At 40.1% G+C, this 15,753-nt stretch overlaps 1 protein-coding gene across 1 annotated transcript in view; it reads right to left on the bottom strand.

The window, feature by feature from the left end:
- The window catches only part of LOC110154052 (caskin-2-like), a 154,525-nt gene that overhangs the window by 134,322 nt on the left and 4,450 nt on the right, over window positions 1-15,753 (bottom strand). The window contains exon 2 of the mRNA XM_020917986.2: window positions 4,214-4,555. Coding sequence (XP_020773645.2) covers window positions 4,214-4,307 — 94 coding nt within the window. The 5' untranslated portion in view covers window positions 4,308-4,555. The remainder of the gene's footprint in view (window positions 1-4,213; window positions 4,556-15,753) is intronic.

Raw genomic sequence — 15,753 nt, 5'->3', positions numbered from 1 at the left:
TTAGTCCTGGGTTAGTCCTGGGTTAGTCCTGGGTTAGTCCTGGGTTATCACGGGCACAGGCGGTGGAATGTTAAGGGTTCTGGGCGAGTGCGGGTCTCTAAAAATTCACCTGTGCAGGACTCTGGATCGGGTTACGTTGGTCACATGCGGAGATCGCTTTGGCCCAACATGCACCGCAGTGGACCTCTTAGTACCACAGTGACTGATTTTATTGATTATTGTGACAGCCTTAGTCATGTTATTATAAAGCATTTTGAGAATCAGGACGTTTGTTAACATTCCCGTGAAGACAAAACTCAGCTCTGGCCTTTGCGTGTTGTGAATGTTGTTTCTAAAGTCACCGTGGTGAATAATTAGGATGCTCAGAATGCATAAGGTAAGTTAAAATGAAATATTTCTGTTTTTCATGTTCTGAAGATTGTAATAATCATGTACAGCTCATGTAAAGGTTCTATTTTACACAAATCTGACTCTTGTGATCTTCAAGTCATGTCAGAATGTTGTTACCTCCCCAAAAACATGTGTTTTTATTATTAGTCTGTCTACTTCTCCAAAACTCAGAATGCTCTGTTCCAACTTGTGATGTCATGAAGCAGCAGTTTTCAAGTTTTACCTTAAGTTCAGTAGAGATGAGCAAGTCTGAAATCATCTGGAACTTCTCTAGTGAAGGTGTATGGAGTGAGAACTCGGCCTAAATGTGCAGGGTTTGTGTGTTAAACATGTGTGAATGAAACAAAACACAACTCTAGATGTGTTTTTGGACATAAAGCAACATTATATACATAGATCTGAAAAGAGTGATATACTGTAATATTGCCCTTTAAAGTAGAAAAGTGTCCTCCAGTGTCTTATGAAAGTACCTTGGGAAAAAAAAAAAATAAATCAAATATATCTTTTTTCTGAATAGATTTGAATCAGTTTCCATGCGATCCAGCGGTTCGTGCCTCCTTCCCCTGCGCTCGTCTGACAGCGCGCTCTTTGTTCTGATGAAAGCCTCCTCTGATGCTCCACAGCAGGGGGGGGGACTCTTGGCCTTCACTGTCCACGCCCGAGATGAGCCGTGGCTGGGTACTCGTGAACAATGGCCCTGTACCAGCAGCACGCGCTCTGGGACATGTGCAGATAAGGCGGCCCCCGAGGAGAAAGGCCCTCACAGCAGAGCAGATTTGCAGAGCGCAGATTAGCTCATGTTTTGGGGCACTTTGAATCCCGTCTGTCAGAAGTTGTGGTGAGTGGTGTGGGACGTGGGTCTGTGCCTGATAACCTGATCTTTGTGAAGTTTCGAAGGACAGAAAGGTAAGATGAGGAGAGACTTTCTGATGGAGGCACGTCACCTGTATGATTCCATGGAAATAAAGTTAAAGCCATACTTTGGAACATTCTGACATACTGTGGAAGATTATAACCAAAGGAACAACATTTCCATGGAAACACGCAGGAGGAGTTTCTTCTACAGGCCAAATAAGAGTCAGGTTTGTGGAGATGCAAGCCCACTCACAGTAATGATCCACGTTTTTAAGATAAGAAGATTTAATAAACACAACTAATAAAGCTGATATCATTAAGAAGTTGCAGATATGATAGATATCTCGATACAGTGCAGTTTCGATTCGATACAATATATTTCAAATCGATTCGACACGGTTCAATAAAAAATAAATGTCTGTGATACTAGAAGTCGTTGTGTCCTTAGGCAAGACATTTCACCCACATTGCCTAGTATCAAAGAGGTGTGTGTGTGAGTGATGGTGGTGGTGGTTGGAGGGGCCGACGGCGCAGATTGGTAGCCTCACTTCCGTCAGTTTGCCCCAGGGCAGCTGTGGCTACAATAGTAGTTTACTATCACTGGTATGGATTGAATGAATAATGAACTGTGAAGTGTCTTTGAGTGTCCAGAAAAAAAGTGCTGTATAAAACTGATGCATTATCCATCATTATTATTATTATTATTAAAGTTCATATAAAACACAAATATTTTAATCATCAAAACAGTGAAACTTTCAAATGTGTTGCATAAATGAGTTTCCTTCCTCTAAACAAACAAAACTGTAGCTCTGTAATAAAATCATTTAGTAAAATATACCAATATATATGGTGATATATCGATACAGCAGCCGACGATATCGATACTGTATCATCACATTAAATGATACGATATATCGATATTTCAATATTTTTGCACAGCCCTAACATCTAGACAGAAGAAGTGTCCAGCACGCTCACAGTGACAATACAAGCTCTTAGAAATACAGTAAAAGCACCTGTGGCTGTAATTAATAATAATGAATCGGAAATGCAAATAGACAAGTTTAAAGCCATATTGTGGAACATTGGAAGCAATGCACAGTTTCCATGGAGACAAACAGGGATTGGAAACTTCAGCAAAGAACTAGTGCACTTTAAAATAAGACTGAAGAAACACAGCATCCAAGATTCTCATCTGGTTAACATAAACATGTTGTTATCCAGACTTAGGGTGCGCTCACAGCTGCACAGCACCCAATGTGACACCCACACTGTGTGAAATCAGCTGATCCAACACCCACACTTGGATTCACTAAATGACTGTGAGAGGAGTGAGAGGAGGTCAAACTGCAGTATCTGTGCTGAAATGTCCTGTGGTGTGGCACAGCAGCGTGAAAATTTAAATACATTGATTTGAGATCGCTCCCTCTCTCTCGACCCACATCGTCCCTCACCCTCTCTCTCCGTTTACACACACACACACACACACACACACACATGCACACACAGGGGCTGGGACCAGTCTGAGCTCTGTCTGAGTTTTTAAAGTATCCAAAAAGAGTCAGAGATCAATGAGAAAGTCTGCAAACCCAGAGGGACGCTAAATACATGATTGAATATGCATGTGGATATTTAACACGCTGCTGTGTTTACCGCTCGTGCCAGAGAAGTGTACTTTGAAAACTACTAAATATTCACTTCTCATGTGTTTAATGAGCAGAGAACTGGACTGAACCTGGACTGGACCAGAACTGAACCAGGACTAAACCAGGACTGCCACAAGAGGACTGTTACGAGTCTGAATCAGGACTGAACCTTCTGTTAGGCTCAGAGTGAACAAACAGGAGCAGCACACAATAGAGACTTTTCATATGAATACATAGGCTCAGCTTCAAAAGATTAAATAACATTCCAATCTAATTACAGATCTGTCACAATAAATACTACATCAATTCAGTGGCACATATTTCCATATTATAATTTAACTCAGTATATCTGTGTTAATGTTCCCTGTTTCAAAATGTGTTATTGTGACAGGCTTAAAACTGTACACATTTACAGAAGGACATGATCTAGAAGAGAAGCACATGTAAGTATCACAATTACACAAAATGTACCACAACTATTACCCCCCCATCCCCACCACTGTTGGACAAGTGACTTTCAAACTGTAATGTGTTATTTATGACTTGTTTCTGTCATTTCCAAGTCATTTGTTACATTATAATATTACTGTATTTAAAATGTAAAACATTACACGACTATTACAGCACTTTTAAATTACTCTCACCAAAAGAACTGTGAAGATGCTGAACTTTTGCGCCACATATGGACTGAACCAGGACTGAACCAGGTCTAAACCAGGACTAAACTAGGACTAAACCAGGACTAAACCAGGTCTAAACCAGGAATAAACTAGGACTAAACCAGGACTGAACCAGGACTAAACCAGGTCTAAACCAGGAATAAACTAGGACTAAACCAGGACTGAACCAGGACTGAACCAGGTCTAAACCAGGACTAAACTAGGACTAAACCAGGACTAAACCAGGACTGAACCAGGACTAAACTAGGACTAAACTAGGTCTAAACCAGGTCTAAACCAAGACTGAACCAGGACTAATCTTGGACTAGAACTTGGAATCTCGGACCACTCCTGAGAGAACCCCGCGACCGTGGAACAGGTGGTCTGCAAGGTACGATCGTTCTGCGCCGGTCCTTTCACCCGCGGTTACCCAACGGTCTTTTTTAACCACCCACCACATCAATCCAGGTTAAAAAAGCATTGAAACGCGCGTTACTGACATTTGTACCAAGTAAAACATTACTATTGTTTTCCATGTAATGTCGTAACATTACTGCGTTACAACAAAAAGCAGTGCATCACAGTAATTCATTACTTTTATAACATGTTACTCCCACCACTGATCCCCACTGAAGAACCTCTCCGTAGAACCCCTGTACTCACTTGCTTTGTTGCCCTTGACTTTGGCCAGGAGCTTGTGGGCGAGCAGCAGGTCTCCACTCTTCACAGCCCCCAGAAGGTCCTGCTCCTTCCCCATGGTCCTCCCTCTCACTTCTGCTGGAGCGACTTCACTGGAACTTCCACAAACATCTGGGAGAGGGCTCACAGGCGGCTGCTAAATCCCAACGAGGTGTCCACATGCGAGGGTAGAAAGGTCCAGGAGAGTGTGGCGTCAGAGAACCAGCTTCTTCGGAGGGGATAGTTCCATCTTGAGAAGAGTTGAAAACACGAGGGGAGCGCACTAGAAGGTGAGGTGGACACTCATAATCAAACCAAGGCTTCTCTCTGTAAGACAAAAGAAAGAAATATTGTCATTACATATTTAGAAACAATTAAAAGGTCACATTCACGTTCTCGAAGTTGATGAGGTTCTTGTGTCATAAAGTCCTGACAGTTAAAAGCAATCACGTCTTCAAAGTTGAATAATGGCACCACTTTTCAAAGCTACTGTGAAAAAAATCCTTTCACTTCTATTTATTTGTGCAGATAGAGAAGATGCTGAACTATGTACGAGTTTTGTTTCATGTGGATAGTCTCCCCAATTTCAAGCATGACTGACAGGCGGATTAACCAATCAGAGAAACGCATGGTCCGTAAAGTCAAAACAAACATGTCATCTTGGAAAAGAACAACGCAGAGGATTGAGAAGCAGCACAATTTTCTGCAGAATCAACAATGGAAGCACCAAACTGGTATTAATCTCATATAAAAGAAGCGATTTTGTTCTGAAGGAGACAATTTGTGACATCTGCCCCGTCCCCTCTGACCATCTACTCTTGAAAAAAATAGATTTATTTCATACTGTGGAACATTCCAAGTAGAGCTGTCTCGATAATTACTCGACAGACTTTTTGTTCAGTATAGGATAAATGGAAGTCAGTATTTATAGAACTGAATCTCTGCACTTGTGGAGAAATCTGAGTCATTTTAATTTAGATTTGAGCTGTAGAAAGTTGAATAGGTGAATTCTAAGACTCATTATAGAAACAAAAACATTTCAATAGTTATTTGTTGCAGGGTTTTAAAGATAAAGTATGTAGAATAGTTATCAGTTAGTTTCAATATTATCATCTGTATTCTCTATATCCTATACCTATATACATCTATCTATATATCTATATCTCTGTTAGGGCTGGGTATCATTGAGAAACTGCCAATACGATACATATCTTGATACACAGGCCACAGTGCACTGTCGATTCAATATGATTCGATATGATATATTTCAAATTCAGATTTGATATGGTTCATTAAAAACAAAAAATAATTCATTGCATTGTGATATTAAAAGTCTTTATTAAACCACTAAGTCTGTGAAAAGTGAAAATGAAAAATGCTCATTTTACTCAAAACAGTGAGTATGTCTAATGTGCTCAATAAACATGTTTTCTTTCTCCAAACATACAACACAACTGTAGCTCTTTCACAACATAATTTAGTAAAATATCCAAAAACAAAAAAACTAACAATAAAAACCCCTTGGCAGTATATCAATACAGCACCCCACAATATCAATACAGTATCATGAAATTAAACCATACGATATATCGATATTTCAATATTTCTGCACACCCCTAATATCTATATCTATTGTCTACATTGTCTTTCTCTACTGAGGGGCCAGATTGTGGAACTGTAACCAGCTGATTTAAAATGGGGAACAAATAGCAACAAATCTAAAATTTAATTAAAATGATCGTATGTTTCCAACCAAAAATGCGCTCACTGAAAATGTTATAATGCCAAATGTTGTTTATTTGTTTTTCTGTTTAACGTTTATTTAGGTTGAAAATGTTTCGCAGCTCATCCGAGTTCAAAGTTCCCACTCTTTTTCACTGACAAAATTTCAAAACCTTTCCATGAATTTCATGACCTAAAGTGAATTTTCCATGACTTTACAGCACCTACATATGTAGCATTGATCAGACTTTTAGGGTTAAATATGAAATGTTAACTCCTTCCACTCACCTTATGGTTTGGGATTAAAGTTTTTGAACATTCAAAATCCTGTCAGTGCATTTATTGTCGCTTCTTTTAAACAAAAGACACAAACGTTCACATATAATCAGAATAGTCTAATAGTAACTTAACAAAATGCTGGAGTTGTGTGAAAGAGATACTAAAATTCCATGACTTTTCCAAAACTTTCATTGAATTGACAAAATCCCATGACTTTTCCAGGCCTGGAAAATGGTATTTTTAATTTCCATGACTTTTTTCCAGGATTTCCATGACTGTGGGAATCCTGCAAGTTGCAAGCTGCTTCTTTTGGTCAGACGCTGGTGGAAACTGCCTTATATCTGCCTGCAGGGACGAGCTAACTACACTGAAACTACTCTGAAACTAACACACACACTTGTTTTTGACCTAAATAAAGGTTTGTCCAGTTGACAAATTTAATTTCTCCTTTGCCATGGATTCTGCCAGGATGACACATCTGTATGTAACTAATGTACTTTGTCTGTTTTTATGCATGTGCTGAAAACTAGCACTTAGCTCAACACTCAAAAAAATACATTTGTCTTGTCTCATGTGACTCTGATGTCCGTAATAAACATTAGTAAATAAAAAATAAAAATAAAAATCTTCAGCAATATATGGCCTCATTTTAATAGCACTGTCATAAGAGCAGCAGGTAACAGACTCTCCACCAGAAAAATGACTGAGTGGAGAGTTAAAACTGGGAGAACATGCACCACCAACACAATCTATGAACTGCTCGGCCTGTTTACAGTCACACAGGATTCGCACACTTTCTGATCTCAATTCTGGAGTGAAAAATGACGTGAAGGAAGTAGTCCAGACTCTTGTTATCACCGTGTGCCTCTGCTCTGTGAGTCTGTGAGGAACTGAGCCCAACAAACCCCTCTCCACAGCCTCTGAAGTGTACATAGACCACTCATTTCACTAAAACATATGTATTATATCATTATATTTAAGATCTAACTCAAAATATTTCCTAGTTTATTCTAGTTTTTCTTTAGTGAAATTTATAATGTCAGTAGGCAGCAGATATTGCACACAGAGGTAATTTTATAACCGTTACCTAGCAACTATAATGTCAACAAGAGCTAAAACTAGTCTAAAATGCAGGTATGAAATGAAAATGTTTAAACTGTGAGAAAAAAAAGCTTATCTTGTGTGTAAATTGGCTCTGGGTTCATACTTTTTAGTGCTGGGGAATTTTCTGTACTGTGATCAGATTTGAGTTGCAGATGTTTGAATAAATCACTTGTATGAGCCATTATAGACAGGCAGTGCAATTTAGAAATAAAAATCTAAATGTAAACTACAGTGCTGGCAGCTTTTGAGGGCAGTGAGGGCATCTGGCGTCTGACATTTCAGAACGTGTTGCAGAGGTCTTAACTGTAATGCCAAAATAATTGCAGCCTTTGTGATTGAATATTTTCATTTTTGTGTGGGAGGCCGACAGAGCTGAGGGCCCCAGCAGCAGAGCACAGACAGTCACAGAGAGAGAGAGAGAGAGAGAGAGTGGTCATTGAAAGGCCCCCAGGTGTGTGACTGCAGTAAACAGCGCTAACGGAGCTAAAGCAGCGGCGCAACAAGGCAGGTCCAACATAAAAAACCAAGTGTGAATAACATGCTCCTCAAAAACGCCAGATTATAGAGTTTAAAATAATACGTGTGATTTAATGAGGAAACAGTATTATTATTATTATTACACATAAACATAGATCAGGAACAGTGTTGGAGAGTAACAGATTGTACTGGGATTATGTAATCAAAGATTACAAATTATGAGTAACTGTATTCAGTTACAGTTACCGTTTCAGTGAGTGGTAATTGGATTACAGTTACTTTGTTGAAATAAATGGATTACAGGGCAGTATTTTCCTGTTTTCACATTTTGGGCTAAACCAGGACTAAACCAGGTCTAAAAGCAGGACTAAAGCAGCACTAAAAGCAGGACTAAACCAGGACTAAACAATATGACACCTAACAGTAAGTGGACATAATTGAAGGCAGCAGTGATCTCTTATATAAATCATTTCTCTATCAATAATATTTTTTATATGCTTAAGTAAAGACTGGGCTTTTTATTTTCTTTTAGCAGACAAAACAAAACATCTCACGTTAAGATTTCCTGGTCTTTGCTTCTCTACAGCAAACAGTTGCTTATTCATGGAGACTTGGGCTAAACAGACAATTTGATGAGAACAAACAAGAATTTTCAGGATGTGGTTGGTACATTCATGTAGTTTTTAAAACATGACAATATCAAGTAATCCAAAGTATTCAGATTACGTTATTCACTTTAAGTAATTAAATGGATTACGTTACAAACTACATTTTGGGGTATGTAATCTGTAATCTGTAGGGGAATACATTTTAAAAGTCACCTTCCCAACACTGATCAGGAAGGAGCGACATATGGGCCCTGGAACATTTCAGCTCTTGGACTGTGCAAGAAAAGCAAAACATTACTGAACCAACAGAAACAAAGCTGCACCATCAACTTCTCCAACCACCAACACACACACACACACACACATACACACTACTTAAAGGTGCACTGTGTAACTTTTTGGTTGGAGGTCTGTCTGTCTGTTTCTATGGATATGTCACTGCACTGCCTGGAATGTTCTGGAAATCAGCTGGAAAGTCCCCCAGGCTCAAAATATGTATATTAGGGATGGGCATTTGATAAAATTTTCTTAATCGATTGTCAGGAGAATTAACGATAGATTATCGATTAATCATTAACGTTTTTTTATTCAAATGATCATCATTATTATTACTATCTGCACTACTAATCTGCATAAATAAATTCAACTTCACGACATATAAACTGTAACGACTCCAGAGCCACATCAGCCCATTTGACATTATAATGTGTTTAATTCAGTTTTGTGCAACTCTCACAGAAACAAAACTTAAAACTTCATGGCTCATTTGCATAAACTAAGTGAAGGAAAAAAAACTGTTCTTGTGCGTTGATGAGGCACGACTCAGGTGAATACAGGTTAGTGTGACCATATTTGCGTTTGTCAAAACCAGGACACCGTACGGGGGGAGGGAGGTGGGGACTCATCATCGACATTGCGCGACTCTCACCTCACAAAACTTTTTCATGTTTTCAGTGTCCTGGTGAACTTTTCCCCCACTGAATACAGAAACATATGTGCTGCTTTGTACACTGTGCACATTAGGGGTGTGCAAAAATATCGGAATATCAATATATCGTATCGTTTAATGTGATGATACAGTATCGATATCGTGGGCTACTGTACCGATATTTCCCCAAGAGTATTTTTAGGTGTGTTTTACTAAATTATTTTGTTACAGTGCTACAGTTTTGTTGTTTGTGGAGTCAAAGGAAACTCATTTATGCGACACATTTGACATTTTCACTGTTTTGATGATTAAAATATTTGTGTTTCATATGAACTTTGCACAAGAAGTGATTTAACAAAGACTTTTAGTATCACAGCCATGATTTAGCCTTTATTTTTTATTGAACCACATCGAATCGATTTGAAATATATCATATCGAATCGAAAGTGCACTGTATCGAGATATATATCGTATCGTGGCCTGTGTATCGAGTTATGTACCGTATCGGCAACTCCTTAATGATACCCAGCTCTAGTGCACATGGCCTCCATGTCCCGACCGGAACAGAAAGCGTGGAATTTCAAGTCATCGTTAAATACACATGCAGAGAGCTACATGTACAGACCCTGTTTGGTCACGCTACACACAGCTAACTACATTTGGTTTGTCGATTAAAATGAACGTAATCGATGAAATTCTTAATGATATAGTTTCGAATAAACGATCATGTCCATCCCTAATGGATATCATACATATGAGGTGAATACTGGCTCGAACGTCCCCCTGGCTTGAAAGTCCCTCTTCGAGCATCCCCCCTCCTCCCTCTGGACGTCCCTTTCTCTTGGGTTACACACGGGTCCCTGCTGTGCCCGGGAGAGGGGGGATGTTCTCGCCGGCCTTTAGCACTGTGATGTGCTGAGTTAGAAAATCAGCTTCTATATCACAATAAAATGAAATGTGAATGTAGCGAGGCCAAAGGTGGGGCCTTATTTATGTCATTTTACCGATCTTCCTGAACTGAGTCAGTGTGCTTCACTTGTAGACTATTCTGAAGAGTGCGTACACAAGAGAAATTGAAAGACTAAACATAGAGTGTGTGCCTCACTGGTGGACTATTCCTGAGGAGTAATCTGACACACTGTATTTACTCTGTTTGTGTGTGTTTGAGATTACATCATTTTTACATGTTTTGTTTGTATGTATGAATAAATATGTTGAGATATATTGTAACATGCGTGTGTAATTAATATAGTATATATAATTATGTATTTTATTATTATTATTTTATATATGCATAAAGATTAACTGGCTTAGTTTCATAAAGGGTACAATGAAATACAGAGTTAAGACTGTCCTAAAAGTTTCTGAATGAATTTGAACTAATTCTGTAGCTTTCTAAGTTTCTTGTGTTGTGCTGCTTACAAATGATGTTTATGGCAGCAGGTAAGAAAATCATTAATATTTCGTCCCAAATCAACAGTTACAGATGCTATATGCTATAACAAGAAAAAAAATAATAAATAAAATATGATTTCATAGTAAACTTCTGCAAGCAAATGAGGATTATACTGATATTCCAGACAGAAAACATGTGTGCCGCGGATCATAAAATAAATAAGGCCCCACATTTGGTCTCGCTACATTCACATTTCATTTTATTTTGATATAGAAGCTGATTTTCTAACTTAAGACATCACAGTGCTAAAGGCTGGCGATTACATGCCCCCTCTCCCGGGCACAGCAGGTACCCATGTGCAACCCAAGAGAAGGGGATGTCCAGAGGGAGGAGGGGACGCTCGAGGCGGGACTTTCAATCCAGGGGGACGTTTGAGCCAGTATTCACTTCATTGAAATATGTATGATATTAAATATGACTTTCCACACAGCACAGCAGTTACCCGTGTGCCGCCCAAGAGAAGGTTGCACCCGGAGGGAAGAGGGGGATGTTCCCACTGAGAGAATGGGACACTCGCACTGGGACTTTCAAGTCAGGGGGACGCTCGAGCCGAGATTCAGTGTTCCACAGCATGACATTAAACAGCTTTACCTTAGTGTATTCAATTATAGCTCAAAAATACGCAGAAAAACAGACATTCTGACTGTGAGCGGGGTCGCCTCTCCACAGATCTGACCTGTTACTTGGTCTTGTTTGGTCTCCATGAAGATAGAAAGGTTTAATGCCATACTGTGAAACATTCCAGACAAAGCGATAACATCTTCATGAAGAAAGGCACTTGACAGACCCTCTCCACCAGAAAAGTTACACAATGCAGCTTTAACAATAAAATCATATGAAAACAAACAAGTCAGAGTCCCAGCTTCTCATGTCAGAGACCCAAACACCTGAGGACCACATCACTGCACCAGTATGAGAGCACATGTAGTCTTAAATACCTCTAATATTCAGATTTGATTTTATTTAGTTATTTTTTTCTGTTGAATTTTGGTTCTCAAGCAAATTATTTCATCAGACAGCAGAACGAGCTCCTTTGGGTTGCCAGATCCTACGACAAAAACCAGTTGGAAATAAACCCTCATATGTTCTGAATATCTAAACTCACACAGCTGCAGTCGCTCAATAACCCGGGCTGGTCCTGCTTTTTCTTTCACATGACTCTGTGACTGAGGAAAACGTGTGTCCTCGTGCGCAGGTTCAGGCACTGGAAAACCACTGAGCCATGACGCACATCCCAATGCAAACGAGCTGCACAAATGAACCACAACACTACAGACACACAACCTGGGAACGCATGTGAGTCTAGTGAAGGTGCAGGGAATGTAAAAGGACAATAGAAACTAGGGCCCGACCGGTTTATCACTTGGCCGATATCCACTTTAACGGCGACTGTCACAAATACACGACAAACCGTTTGGATCAAGATATAAACTGAGATAGCAGCTGCATTCCCCAGTGCAGGTTAGTGCATCTGCAGGACCTTTCTAGAACCTTTGGCAAGCACTTGTTTGTAGTTATCACAAATTTGCAACATACCCAAATTTCTATTCTTTTTTAAATAATCTCAACTCCATTTACCATCTACTTAAAGCCAAAACACACACAAGACATCTTTTATATACATCTACATAAATCCAGACGTTAAGGCAATATTATGGGTCCATATGGGCACTTGGAGACATTTCGTCTATTGGTCTAAATCTTGCAGATCTGGGCTGATATTCCACGTGGGCAGGTCGTTATGAAGTTTAGACTTTATATTATGTCCATTTAATCCAATTTACGGAAAGATAAATGGTTCAATTGTGATTCTAGCTGAATTATTGGATTATTCTTGTACCCACTGAGGACTTCATCATGTGGTTCTGTCAGTAACTCCTCTCCGCCGGTCTCCCCTTGTTCTGCCCTCCTCTAGTTTTCCTCTAGTTCTCCTCTGGTTCTTCTCTGGTTCTTGCCTGATTCTCACGTGATTCTCCCCTGGTTCTCTCTGGTTCTACTCTCACTCTTCTCTGGTTCTTCTCTGGCTCTCCTCTCACTCTCCTCTGGTTCTCCTGTCGCTTTCCCCTCGTTCTCCTGTCACTCTCCTCTGGTTCTCCTCTGGTTCTCCCTTGGTTCTCCTCTTTCTCTCCTCTGGTTCTCCTGTTGGTTTCCCCTGGTTCTCCTCTCGCTCTCCTCTAGTTCTCCTCTAGTTCTCCCCTGGTTTTCCTGTGGTTCTCCTCTGGTTCTCCCTCACACATTAGCTCACAGTCCATTGTACAGAGGCTGTTTACATTCCGGCCGGGCTGCTTTAGCGCTCCACTCGAGGCGACTCTAGTTTTAGATCTCAAACATTCCCTGGCGTCCTCGGCTGCTGCTCCGAGCACGAGACGCCTCCTCCGGGAAGCGGCACACTCGCACTCACAGATTGTATTACTGCCACTGTGACTCTGTTTTCAATACAACTGTGGACCTTAGAAAAAATTTTAAGAGGAACCACGTAATGTCTGGTAGAGCTTCTCCAGAGAGATGTTACCGCTTTGCCTGAAATGTTCCACAGCACGGCATTAAACCAGTCTATCTTGCATTTAACACATCATATATTTAAATCAACATGTGACCTTTTATTGTTCTGAAAATGCTACAGTATATTGGCCAAAAACAACATCTTAACATTAACATTAACACAACTTGAGTCTCCCCTCCCTTTGCTCCAGGCACTAAATCACCCCCCCTTCAGAGCGCTATCACAATCTTGATCTTGATCTTGCTCCACACCCATTAAAAGATTCACACAGTTGAATTTAAACACAAACACTGGAGCCTGGAGCAGAGAGTACGCTGGAGAGTGTAAAATCCCATTCACAAAGACGTCATTTGAACTTTTCAGTTCGCGCCGCACACTCCTGGAATCTGGTCCTCACAGAAATAAGAAACATGACCTCCATCCAGAGCTTTATTAGATCTGTGAAACAGCAGCTTCTGGACAATCACACACGTGAAAAGAACTCATCTGTGTGTGTTCTAACATCACACAGCAAATGTCTTGGTGTGTGATTGTGATTTGTGTTTATTGTCTTAATGTATGAGCTGTGTGTGTTTTTAGAGTGTTCTAATTTGACTAATATGTCTGCAGTAATATTCAGTGACTTTAATGTCTTTGTTTTTTTGTCTTGCCATCAACCTGCTAATAGAACTACAGATGAAAATGATCCTGCACGGCATTTACAGCTGTACTAACACATGTTGATCAGTGTGCACGGTCCCATATTTAACACATAAACATAACACAACACAATCAGTGTGTCCCACTAATGAAACCATCACATCGCTTAAGCTTTGTCAAGTTGCTGTGTACATTTTTGTATCATGTGTTTGTACATTTATGTAGAATTGTCGAGTGGGAGCATGGTGATGTTAGCCTGATTCATCAGTCGGTTTCACTTCACAGAAACCGTCTCGCAGTGTTAGAATTCGTTCGCTCTACAGTAGGTGAGTACTTTTTATCATTTAACCAATCACTGCTATTTGGTCGTGATGTAGGTAATCCACCACTAATGGGGCTAACTGGTAGAGCCCGACCGATATATTGGCTGGCCGATATTATTGGCCGATATGGGCACCTGGAGACCTATCGGCTATCGGCCGATATGCTTGCTGATATGGGCCGATATTTCACGTGGGCATGTTATACCTCGTTATAAAGCTTAGACTCTTTACATTATGTTCATTTTATCCAATTTACAGACAGATAAATGTCCTAACATGTGGCTCCACATCAGTATTTATCTGTGGTGTAATTTGTCTGTGTGTGTGTCCGTACTGTCCCTGAACACACCACCAGAGTCTCGTCACTTCACTCACGTGTGTTTGTTTACACCCGCAGCGGTGCACAACACTGAGATTATTTTCTTTTTACGGACAATCGGTTTGAGTCTGGATTAAAAGGACATTTATTAGTGCAGACTTGTGATGTGAGGAGGAGCCTGTGTGAGCGCTGAGTGTTGGAAATATGTCGACTTTGAAGCTAGTTTTGGCTATTTGTTATTAGCGATTAGCTGCTGTAGCTCCCAGACATAAACAGGCTGTTTTCTATTGGTCTATTGTAAAGTGACTGTATTGTCGGTATATTTGTTACTGGACCAGCATTGATATGTAAATGAGCTGTGAATAGACATGTGAATGATCCACATTTATTCATATAATTAATTACCGCGGCGCGCACGTTTTTATGGCTAAAGGCTAATAGCGGTGGTTTCTTTTCTAGCTAGGAGTTATGGATCGGTCGCTCTTAGAGCCGGCTCTTTGAAGCAAACAACGGGAGCATGTTTCTTATTGAGAGCCGTGTTTTCTCTTTCTCTCACTTTTTCTCTTCAAGACGCTTGTAGACCCATAGTTTGACAGCAGCAGCGTCTGAAAACGAAACTTTTAGAAATCTGCGTGTGCATAGGATAAAAAAAAAAAAAGTGCATGTTTGGCTGCAGTTCAGCATAAAATGAATAAACCAGGACTAATCTTGGGCTCGAGCGAGGGAGAGACCGAGTCCCGACACTCAGTCCTGGTTCAGTTCTGGTTTAGTCCTGTTTTACACATGGTTTAAATCTGTTTTAGTCCTGGTTTAGTCCTTTTTCAGTCCTGGTTCAGTTTTGGTTTAGTCCTGCTTGCAACAAAACAATCTCAAGAGTCGCTTGGGAGCCGAAAGAGCCAGCTGCTTTAGTGAGCCGAGCCAAAAGAGCCGGTTCTCAAAAAAAAACTGGAATACCCATCACTAGTAGCTAGAATGTGATGCAAAAATGCCATTAGACCAACCTACTGCCTGTAAATATGATGTAAAGAGGCAGAATAACAATAAATGTTGCCTAAATAAACCCAATTTAGAATCCACAAGAGCCAAACCTAAGTTTTTTAAACAATTCAAGATTTACAATGAATTTTTACATCACTAAATATATCTGCGATTATATCGGCTATCGGC

The sequence above is a fragment of the Boleophthalmus pectinirostris genome, unplaced genomic scaffold, assembly GCF_026225935.1.
Source record: "Boleophthalmus pectinirostris isolate CB_2022bp ecotype Guang Dong unplaced genomic scaffold, ASM2622593v1 HiC_scaffold_14, whole genome shotgun sequence".
In the NCBI taxonomy this organism is placed as follows: domain Eukaryota; kingdom Metazoa; phylum Chordata; class Actinopteri; order Gobiiformes; family Gobiidae; genus Boleophthalmus; species Boleophthalmus pectinirostris.
Note: the sequence above shows the minus strand (reverse complement) of the source record. Positions and strands in the feature narration are given on the sequence as shown.